This window comes from Myotis nattereri (genome assembly GCF_964212035.1).
Source record: "Myotis nattereri genome assembly, chromosome: 12".
Lineage (NCBI taxonomy): Eukaryota > Metazoa > Chordata > Mammalia > Chiroptera > Vespertilionidae > Myotis > Myotis nattereri.
In genome coordinates this window covers 67,948,186-67,960,421 of record NC_138087.1, presented here as the reverse complement: position 1 = coordinate 67,960,421, position 12,236 = coordinate 67,948,186, and the positions used below count along the sequence as shown (strand labels likewise).

Sequence of the window (12,236 nt, the reverse complement as noted above, 5' to 3'; positions counted from 1 at the left end):
CATTTAAGCCACGTCCCTCTCTCTTTTTGGACCCCTTCTCCCTCTCTTGACACACACACACACACACACACACACACACACACACACACACACACGCGCGCGCGCGTATAAATCAGTTTCCAGGTATCCTAGTCTCAGTTATTTAGATGAGATTCAACTCTATCTAGTATAACTAAAAAAACAAAGTATAGAAATAACTGATGCTATAATTAATCAAATGTGAACTCATAGGCTTTATAGATACCAAAATCTATAAAATACATTTATTAGCTAGATACTTTATAGTTGCAGTATGGTCATTTTGAGCTTGATAAAACATTCAAATTAGTTAAACAAAATTAAAGTTTTCATAAAGCTTTCCCATAAGCTTCCTTTTCTGTGTGGGCTTGGAAATTATTTAAATGAGGTTTCTTATTTTCTTTGGACTACATCTAGAGGTCCATTTTGAACTTAACCCAGAAATTTACCACTATATGCCATGACTGTGAAATTAATGGTCGGATTTTTGAGGTATTTTTTTTCTTGAGTTGCAAAGGTCCATTTTGAAAAAGAATTAGAATTGAGGCAAAATATCTTCTAGGTTGATCTTTATCCCTGCAGTCCTTTGTACACTGTGCTTCTTCTAAGATGATCTCTCTCAAGTACTATTTTTGTTAGGGGCAGAAATAGAATAGTGGGGAATAGCTATAGTTATAAAGAATATTAATCATGCTCTGTTAACCGTGATTGTTTTGTTCTGATTAAAGAAAGCATGCTCTGACCTGGCTGGGAGTTGTATGCCCCGGGACCTGGGAGTTGAACTCGAAATGTGGTCCATTCTCCTTATCGGAGAACTGCCTATCATCATGGAAAGATGAACAATTTTGTTGCCAAAACAATGGAATCCTGGGCTGTAACCACCTGGAAGCACCTACCCTTTATAACCGCTAGCCTGCATTGTCTGTAATCTGTAACCATTTTACCCATTCCTAATCTTTGTCCTTCTACCCAATATAAGCAACTTGTTTATAGGGGGAACGAAAGGGGGTGTGTGGGACAGATTTCTGTGGATGACCATTGCTCTCCAATGTTGCTGGCAATATTGGAAAATAAAACGCTCATATACGATTCAATCCTGTCTCTGCTTAATTGGCTCAAGTAGTGACAGGCAACCCAGACCCCTTCACTGTCGGGTTTCATTTTCAGGACACTTTCTGCATGCTGACTCTCCACTGCTCTAGGATCAAATTCCTCAATCCTGTCTTCCTGGGACAGCTCTTACACAGGACAACTGGCACCCATTCTTCCTTGTGTGGTGTCAGGATTCTACATCACTCAAGTGCAACCACCGAGAGGGGTAGAAGGTAGAATCAACAGCATCTGACCACATGCTCTAGTATTTTCTGACATAAAAAGGGTATTTGAGCTGACTGCCTCTCCTTAGTTCTCTTCCAGACTTCTGACATCAGTCAGCCAGTTTATGTACTATCCCCATTTCTTACTGTCATAGCTAAATTCATGCTATATATTACCATGGGAAGTTCTTCATTATTTTAAAAAACCCTATGGCTATTCCTTTCATTAAGACCCAGATTAAGATTTCCTTTACGTATTCAATTACAGAAAAGGATTATACCATCCTTCAATCTCACCCCTATTTTGTCTTCCCTCTGAGCTTATGTGTCATTTGTCCTATTGTACAATTAGGAGAAAAGGTGCTGCAGCCTATAGTGAAGGGCCATTACTAATACACCTATATTGTTAATAAGTAACTGCTCATCTTTACCTCATGATTTAGCACTATTTTTCATGTGTTAGTATGTTAGTTATTAAACTCCAAGGTCCTCAAATGTAAATTTCATTGATTATAATTCTTTATCTTGAATTGTACAATTAAAAAATTACATAATAGATATTCAATTAATTCTTAGTGATTGACTGATGTTCTTAAAGAAAGAAATCATGAAGTATATATTTAAATGATTTAGTTTAAAATCGTTGAGGCTTCATTTTCATGGCTTCTTTACACATGCCAATTTTAGAGATATAGACATACAATGTTATATTCACAGAAAGTGTTCAGTCACCATTTACTGAGCACTGAATGAGTTCATATGGCATTGGGGTAGGGTTATGAAATAATGTATCTTATCCTAAAAATGAGTTAAATTATTATTTAAATAAATAACATACTTACTATGAAAGTTAAGACAATTTCTCTTTTGGCTGGCTTCAAGTCATCATTCAGTGAATAAACTCTAACCTTTACTGTAAGAATAATTGATAGCATCAAAAACTCTGTTAAACACAAGGGTATTTTAGTTTTTTAAACAATAATCATTCTTTAAAAAGATGAATCTCATTAAAATAAATCAATACATGGTCAATACACGAAAATCAATTTTTGAAAGAAAGAAAAAGTTAGTCTGCAGATATATAAATTATTAATGAGTCTTTTCTTTTAAAAACCTGTGTCCACATAATTTCAAGTGTTAAAAAGCTCTAAGCAGTGTCAATTATCCTCTGCAGGGGAAGAAGTACCTTATACTCTACCTGATTGTTCTGGAGTGTAAACAGGTTTGTCTGTTTGAATGAAGAGAAATCCATTGTCATAGGTTATTGGCATTTTTTTTGATTTTGAAAAATGCTTTGATAAAACATCCAAATACACATGTGGAACTTGGTTTTGTCCTCCAGGCAATTGTTTGGGTTGTATCTGTAATAGAAATGTTGATAAAAAAAGAACATAATAGTTTTAAGGTTATAAAATATTTGGATTTTCTAAATACCACTGTAATCTCATTAGAAAGAGAAATAAGTATGTGTATTTAATCATTTTAAAAACAGTAGGGGAGACAGAATGGTAAATAAATTTTGCCCAAAGCCCTTCAGTGTTAAATATCATAACCAAAATTTAGTTTTAAGCAATTAAAAATATTTCCTAAATGTTATATGCATTTAGTAAAACTAAGCTATTGAAGCTCTCTCTTTTTTAAAAAAAAATATATTTTTATTGATTTCAGAGAGGAAGGGAAAGAGAAAGATAGAAACATCAATGATGAGAGAGAATCATTGGTTGGATGCCTCCTGCACGGCCCCTACTGAGGATCGAGCCCACAACCCAGGCATGTGCCTTTGCCCGGAAGCAAACCCAGCACTCTTCAGTCTACAGGTTGACGCTCTATCTACTGAGCCAAACTGGCTAGGGCTCTCTTTCACTTCATCAGCTTGCTGGATTAGCTCATGGTCTCCATTTCTTCCCTTCAACATCCTGACTGATGTCTGGACACTTTGTATTATATCTATATCCTCTATTCCCACCAGTTGAGCTGCATGCTTTCCAATATTTGTAAGTAATTGTAATTATCCAGTTTACGTTGCATGGTATGCAAATTTAATACATAAAAAGTAATAAAAGAAAGATAAATGCTTCTCCTAAAACTAGGCTTTGACACATAGGATAAAAGTTAATCACTAAAATCAACTGCTTGAAATTACATATGTGAGAGTACTGAAAAAGTTTGGAAAACAGTAACAAGCTAATAAGATTCTGCACTCAGGTTCTTTGCAAGTGTCTTTAAGTACTTCGTCCACTTCAAAGAAACAGAAACTGTGGAACAAAGATGATTTATTAAAGGTGTGGCACATAGTAAATAAGATTTGGCATTCCAATCAATGGGTCTGCACATGAAGAAAAGACCTTGGCACAATATCAAACAATTGGCAAATAAAGATACATTATAATGTTAAGATAAAATTAGACGCTTAAGATATGCACCAATATTTATGATTTGTCTACCTTAATCTCCTTTCCAATTAACTAAGTTAGCACTGTTTAAACAGAACTCACTTTTAAGAAAGAGTGGTATAAATGAACCTCAGAGCCCAAGCAGTCTTTTATTTTTCTGGTTCTTGAATTTTTATTGTAATTTAAAATAATATTTTGGTTATATTTATTCACGTTGCTAAATAAATAAGTATGGAAAATTATTTTTAGTTGTCAGAATTTTTAATAAGAAATGAGTTGAAAGCACCTTTCTAGCCAAGCTATAATAACTTAATAGGAGAAAAGTTATTTGATCAAGGTTTTATTTTATTTTATTTTATTAACTATAGGTTGTCAATCAGAGCTATTTACTTCAGTAATCAATAATTTATTCATTTTGGAAACTATAATTGTACAGTATTGGAATTTAAACAAACAAATGTTCAATAGCATCTATGGCTTTCTGTAGGCAATGCATTATAGATCAATATGCATATCATATTTCTCTATTTCTCTCTAATGATAATTTTCACAGATAATAAGTATTTTTGATGTATTTTCAAATATTTACATATTAGTACAATTTTATTTTCCTATTTAGAATTTTCTCTTTCCTTCATATTATTAGTGACTGACATACATCATTTAATAATCACACAAAGATATAATGTTATAAAAGATCAAATCTCTATGTTATCAATATTCAAACTTTGAACACATTTAATTGAGAATATTTTATATGTTTATAGAAAAGAAAAGATAAATACATACTGTTAAGATTGCAGAGTTTTGGAATTTATTTTCTGTGGATAAAGTAACAGAGGCTGAAGCGTAACTAATTTTTTTATCTGGATAACTTTTAATGGAGATTGTTGCATCAAATGCTTCAGTGTATCCATAAACTTGAATTACAATATTTTCAGATGCTCCAACACGAAGTACTTTTGGTGCTGATATGACATACCTGTTGAAACAGGAAAAGAGAAGGATCAGTATCTCTATATGACATACTTTGTTATACTTCTTATTTCTTCATCTCACTTGAAACATTCAATTTAAAATAAGCACATTTTCTCAACTTAAAAATAATTTTTTAATTAAAATTTATTTGTGATCTATGGTCATTTCAGCATAGTCTACAAAAAAGAAATAGCTTGAAATCCGGACTTGAAAAATAGCACTGGAGATTTAGTTAACATTTAGGAAGGCAGTAATAGCACCTTCTTGAGCTACTGCAATAAAGAAAGACTTACTGGAGTTGACTAGAACATGTAAATAGGGTCACTATTTTTGCCCAAAGTAGAAAAAAGCAACAGTTACCAATGATTGAATTCCAGTGCTGCCACCTACTGGCTAAGTAACCATGCTAAAGTCACTAACCCTCTCTGAGACAAAAATAACTGTGAAAATATCACCTTCTTTACCAGGCTGAGGTAAGGATGAAGTGAGACTATGTACATGAAAGCACTTAGCATGTTTAGTACTCAATAAATGTTAAGATTCATTAATTTCACTAAATTATTTGAAAGGAAGTAATCTTAGAAGTACTGGTGTTATACTAGTGAGTGGATTTTTAAAAAAGATAGAATAAAAGTGAGTTTGGGAGAATGCATTTGAAAATGCAAATAGTTACAGAGTCCTTAGAGACCAAATAATCACAACCATACAATAATAATGATAATAACAGTAACTGAGTAGTTATCATATATGAGTGTCTGTATTAGCACTTTATATACAACTAGAGGCCTGGTGCACGAAATTGTGCAGGGGAGGGGTCCCTAAGCCTGGCCTGCAGTCTCTCCAATCCAGGACCCCTCAGGAGATGTCCGACTACCAGTTTAGGCCTGATCCTAACTGCCCTCCCCTGCTGGCCTGATGGCCCCTAACTGCCCTCCCCTGCTGGCCTGATCGCCCCTAACTGCTTTCTCCTGACAGCCTGATCACCCCTAAGTGCCTCTGCCTTGGCCCCCACCACCGTGACTTTGTCCAGAAGGACATTCAGAAGACATGTGCTCTAATCAGCATATTACCCTTTTATTAGTATAGATTCTTTTAATCTTTACAACAAGCCAATGACGTAGATACTATTGTTTTCTTATTTTACAAGTGATAAGAGGTTAATTTGACTGAGGTCACCTGGCTTATATGTGAATGAAAGACTTTATATTCAGATCTCTCTTGTTGTGTTAAAGTGTGGTCAAAGTTACAAGCTTTGTTCACAGCCCCAGGCTGTTCCCTCAGTTTTATTTTTCATGTGATTTATACAAGAATGAATATGAATTATATGTTTTTGAAATAAAATTTTTAATGTGTGATTTTTTTCATTGTTTATTAAAAGAAAACCTATAAATATAAACCAGGTTATTAATTATATCACAAAGTATATAGTTTGAACAGTGAAAGCTACTACATAGAAAAAAGTGTTTATTCTACTGCATAGAAAAAAGAGTTTCAATCCAAAAGGTGATAATGATTGAGACCTAAGAGCTCATCACTTCAACTGGCAGAATTATTGCAGGCTCTTGTCAAAATTATGACATTTAAAAAGTCTTTTCAAATCAGCAAGTGTTTAGTAACAATGAAATTAATTTGGAGGCAATTAACTCCTTTAGACATCTGGCAGTTCTACATGACAACTAATTTAGAACCATTTACAGTCAAATTATGAAAGAGAGAAAAGAGTCTCCAGACTTCCAACCGTCATCTGATTTCCCCAAGTGCTTACCCAGAAATATCAGAAAATAAGAAAACTTTAGCTTTGATGATAATAAGGTAAATATACAGAAATGTTACAATGTGCTAAGTACCTTTTTAAGCACATGATACATATATAAATTCACTGTATTGCTACCACCACTGTCTGAGAAAAGTCTTATTATTACCTCTATTTTACAGATGAGAAAACTGATAATTAACTTGCCCAAGGTCACACAGCCAATAAGTTATAGAATGTGGAATTGTTCTCGAGCAGCCTGTTTCCTGAAGTAACACTTTCAATTGCTGTACTACACTGAATTTATCAAGAGCTTTGCAAATCTAGAAAAAAATCTGTATTTTAATTTCAGTATTCTTAGAAATTTTGTATTTTATGTTTTAATTTTGAATTGTCTATGTGGTAGTGGTGGGGAAACATAAACTACTCAGTGTTGACAAGTCCGTAAAAGATGGCTCTGGAACCACCATTTTTCCAGATTTTGGTCCATGCTGATTATCAGTTGCACAGTCTAATCCAAAGAAGTTTGCACTTTTAGAATTTTCTTTCAATAGTTGCAGAGGATCAAGCCACTCAGCTTGCAGGGGGGCAAAAATGTCAGTTTGGCCTCTACCTGGAATGTTCTTTCCCCAGATATTTGCAAAGACTGTTCCCTTCCTTCAAGTTCTATATGAGTGCCTTAGAGAATGGTGACGGAAAAAAATAAAAAATAATAATTTTAAAAAGAACCTTCTCTGTCTACATTTTCAAATAGTTCCTCATCATTTTTGTATCCTATTACTCTCCGTTACTTCTTTCTTCATAGCATGAATAATCAATCACCTGACCTTATTTATTCATTTATTCATTGGTTCATTCATTATTTGCTTCTCCCACTAAAATGCAAGCTGTATATAAATTTATTAATTTAATTGACTGATGACCATGTTGTAAATGGTACACTCTCACTTTTTCAAGAGAAAGAGAGGCAATGCTTATTAAAGGCCAGTACAGTGTATAGGAAGAATTCAGAATCCTGGTCCTAGTTCTACCACTTAATCTCAAGCTCTTTGAACTTCAGCCACTTGTCTTTCAAAAATGAATAAATAAAAAATACCAAAGGTACTGGGGTGATTGTAGCAATGCAAGGAAATCAGATTTATGAGAGCCTAAGAACACATTTATATTCATAATATAGTTTACATATTTATACATTTATGATAAATGGAAAAAAATTAAAATGGTAAAGAGGAGTCCTTAATATTAGTCCTGCTTCTGTTTCTCTTTAACAGAGTGACTTTTGGTAAGTCACTTTCCTTGTCGCCACTTATCCTCATATGTGAAATTAGTAGGTTCAATTAGATACTCAGTTCCTTTTCAATAATGTTATTTCTAGATATGAATCACTATTTTAAGACATAGTTTAAAATATACAGTATTTCAATAATAACACTAACCATTGTGAAGAATGAGCTTGTAAATATAAAAATAATTACAATAGTTTTTCAAATCACTGTATTAGAATTAACCCCCAAGTAACCCTTGTTTAATTATGCACAGTATTTAGAAAACAATGCACTAAATATAAATAAGCAATAAATGACAAGAAAGCTTGTCATTTAGAGATTATTTTGTGCTTTTTCAAAGTGAAATTTGAATAATCACTTATGTAATTAAATAAAAAGCAATCCCGTAAAAGCTGTCATGTTGTTAGCTATTCATCAAATCAAAACACTTCCATGAGTTTCTTATTCAGATGAGAATATTCACTTGGTATTCTCAAAAGTAGAAAGTAATTTTTGAATTAACAAAGTTAACTGATTTTATTTTTCACTCATCACAACTAAGATGCATTGAAAATCAAGATAGGTCCTTTTACTTACGTTTGTTCCTGTCCCCAACATTTTCCCAGGAAGATTAAAAAACAAAGTATGCCCCAAAGACCCATGGCTGGAGACAGCAGTAAACCATGGGTATAACCTTTTTCTTGAAGTTACTCTCCTTTTAAATAAACCCAGCTAAAAGAATTTGAGTAAATTAGTTTACTGGTTAATTATTAATGTAAGAAAGAAAGACTTCTAAGTTGGAAAAATAAAATCAGAACTGAAGCAACCTTTAATGCCCAGGTATAAAAGGAGGCGATATTTCATAGGGATTTACACTTAGAGAATTTATTTTAATTAATACAAAGAAAGGGATTCTAACATGGGAGTTTGGCACTGCAATGAATGGCTTAAAGCTAGAAACCAGTAAGTCACACTGCCCTTGCTTGGCCTTTCCTCTTTTGGCCAGGGTAACTGCTCTGCCATTACATCATCTGTGAGCACCTGGTTTAGACAGGGCTCACTCAGTGGTCTTTTTAGAGAAGTCCTGAGCAATACTGTTGTTAGAATTGGGAATCGCCTAGTGATAAGCTGAATCTGCAAAGGAAATCTATGGAATAGTTCTTTGGTCTATCCCAGTCTAGAAAAGAAGCTGAACATTAGGTGGAGGAAAGATTGTGATGGGCAATGAAAATGCCACGTTGAGCAGGCCAACATCATTCTTTAGGAAATAAGTAGCCAGTCAAAAACTTTAGTATTTAGTAGGGAATGACTATCCTTCAATATCTATTAATTTGTACACCACAAATACAAAATTTATACCCATTCAGACATAGAATATTTTTCTTTAAAAAAAAAACACAACCTCAGGTTAAATCTTCCAGTGAGGATCTTAATGTAAGAGTTCAGGAAAAACAAAGCTTCTTATAACAAAGAAGTTTAGTAATTAATTTAGAATGAAATACAATTTTATCTTTAAGATATTATGATATTTTATGTTCACTATAAAACTTTGAATTCACTACCTTCCTTATATTAGCAATCATTTCTATTTTAGTACATAGTAAATACTCTATTTTAAAATAATAAAACAAATTTCTCTAAACATTATTCTGTAATTCAGATGTTTTATGGTCACATTAGCATTCCTTGCTTTGAATTAATAAGGTTCTATTTTATAAATCTTTTAAAACTGAATTCATTAGGGAAAAAAGGCACACAAAGGAAATTTGATATACAAATATCACTAAAGGTGTTTCTTGCATATATTATTAAAATGGTAAAAATATGCCAGTATTGTCTGATCCTCTAGCCCATTTGTTTCAAAAGAATGCCTGTGAAATGATTAAACTGGGTTGTGAAAGATAGGTCAAGTTAAAACAAACAAAGTACTCTTGCCGTCATTTTCGGGAAAAGATATTAGGAGAAAAGTGAGAACACTTAAATCATCATAGATGATATATGTATGTTAAGTGCAAGTTTTTTGCTTGTATTATAAAGTGAATAGTGATGATATTGGTTTCTCAAATAGAAAACTTTTTAAAAAATGATGAATCTCAAAGACCCTTAATAGAACCAAAGTTCAACAATTTACAGATTCTCACCAGTGTTTAAAATTTTTATCTGCCTTTTAAACATGGCTCAGAGATGAATTCTTCTTTACATTCTAAAAATGCTGACCTTTGGGGAGTCTTTGGCTTTTATACAAATCTGCATCTCTAAAAGAGGAGAAGCTAGGTCTGGCAGAAACTTTGGTGGTCACCTGACCTTCCTGCTAATGCTACCTCAATTCTATGCTGATGATTGAGCACAAATGGCTTCACTTCGTTTACAAGGCCACCTCCTGACCTGGGTCCCACTTGATGCTCCAGCTTCAATGTTCCCATTCTTCACTGCAAGCAAGAAGCTGAATTACTTATTCTTCTTTGAGGTCACCACAACATAATGGTGCTCCTGGGATAATAAATAGCCAAATACTATTACTACTATGCTTAACCTATTTATATCCTTAATTTGCCATATCATCAGAAACATGGTTTAGATATGGATTGCTGCTACCAGCACTGCAGAACACAGACTACTCAGTGCTTGACCATAACACCACGTGAAAGAGAATTGGGGGCACAAACTATGTCCAGTTGTAGAGCCTTATAAGTACATATCTCTCATTAGTCACTTGACTTCCTACGTATTTATACAAATTTTAAAAGACATTGAGCTACAAAAACTTTTTGAAACAAAATCTTACACAAAGTCTAATGTATAAAGTAAAAGTGTGTCAGTGTGGGGTGGCCCTGCTGTCTGCCTGTCTCCCTAACATGTACCCACAGCTGGACCTTCAGGTAGATCAATGGGAAACCTGGGGTCCCTGGATGCCTGGTTTAAAAACATTGACTTAAAGCACCAAACAGCTTATTCCCAATGATCTTATTTCACTTGGACCATTCCCTTTTACTTCACTCTATCAATAACTCCAAATAAAGCTTGAAATTAGTTTGTTAGTTGATCAGGCCAAAGGATAAACCAATCTCTTTTCATCTTGTGCCCAAGATCCACTGCTTTAGCTGCAAATTAAAATTCCTCTCCCAAATGACTTGGGCTATCAACACAAAGTCCTCTAAAAGCCCCCGTTTCTTCACAATCCTATACCTATATTTCACATCCAAGACCCTGGTATCTCAACATCAAATAGGGAATTCACACAGACTGCATGAGCCCTGGTAGAGGATAATGGAAAAGTGAACACTCCAGATACGTACTCCAGAAAAACTTTTACACATATGCCTAAAAAGACTAGTATAGAAATGCTTTCTGTAGCATTATTTGTGATAAGAAAAATTTGGCAGAAACTTAAAACAGCAGAAAAATGACGAATACATTACTTATATGCATACAATGGAAGGCAATGCTGGTTGATTAAACCAGCTTGCAGAATGACACAAAGAGCATAACATTTATATAAGTTTAAAAACATATAGAGCGAGAGATCAACCAAAGGACTCATATGCAAGCATATAGGCCTAACCAATGGACACAGACAACAGGGGGATGAGGGCATGAGTGGGGGGATGGGGAATAATATGGGGATAAGGACACATATGTAATAACTTAATCAATAAAAAAAGAAAAAAAGAAATACACACACACAAAATTTAAAAAAATAAAAAGCTTCTGCACAGCAAAAGAAACTATCAACAAATTGAATGGGAGAACATATTTACCAAGGTACACCTGATCAGGGCTTAATAAAAACAACAACATATAGAGCAATGCTACTGTCTATAGACATTTCCACTGGTAGTAATAGCATACACATATGATGGTGAAAAGCAAATACTAAGTCAGGATAAATTTGTATGGGAAGGGACACAGAATATGGGGGTAGGAAGCAGGTTTATAGAGTGCTCCCAATCCATCACCTTTTGTTTTAAAGGAACATCTGAAGTCAGTATAGCACTATCTCACAACTAATTCAGTAGAGTTTAGTGGTAGATATACTGGTATCGGATAGGTTAGTTGCTGCACTTTTTTAAAAGTTTGAAACGTTACATTTTTTTAAAGGTATGTTTTGGAGTGAGGAAACTTGAATTCAGATTCTGGCTCTATCTAACTACCAATGTGATCCTGGTCAACGTAATGAAACCTTGGAACCTCCCTTTCATCATCTGTGAAATCAAATTTAAAAAATGCCTCATAGCGCTGATGGGAGAATGAAATGAAACATGTACAAAGTCTTTGGCTCTGAATTTGAACCTGAAGTATCATGAATTTGAAAATATTCACTATTTTTATTATTACTGGTTTAAAGCATATTAATAATCATCTACTCTTTATTTTTTAAAAATATTTTAATTGATTTTTAGAGAAAGAGAATGGGAGAGGGAGAGAGAAACATCTATGTGAGAGCGAAACATTAATCGGCTGCCTACTGCACACCCCCTACCAGGGGTCAAGCAGCAACCATGGACACATGTGC

The 12,236-nt window shown here is 33.9% G+C and overlaps 1 protein-coding gene across 1 annotated transcript in view; it reads right to left on the bottom strand.

The window, feature by feature from the left end:
* The window catches only part of C5 (complement C5), a gene marked incomplete at its 5' end in the record, with an annotated part of 86,151 nt that extends 77,766 nt beyond the window's left edge, over positions 1–8,385 (bottom strand). Inside the window, 4 exons of the mRNA XM_081103371.1 lie at positions 2,177–2,247; positions 2,533–2,695; positions 4,517–4,709; positions 8,321–8,385. Coding sequence (XP_080959497.1) covers positions 2,177–2,247; positions 2,533–2,695; positions 4,517–4,709; positions 8,321–8,385 — 492 coding nt within the window. The remainder of the gene's footprint in view (positions 1–2,176; positions 2,248–2,532; positions 2,696–4,516; positions 4,710–8,320) is intronic.
* Positions 8,386–12,236: the final 3,851 nt, after the last annotated feature.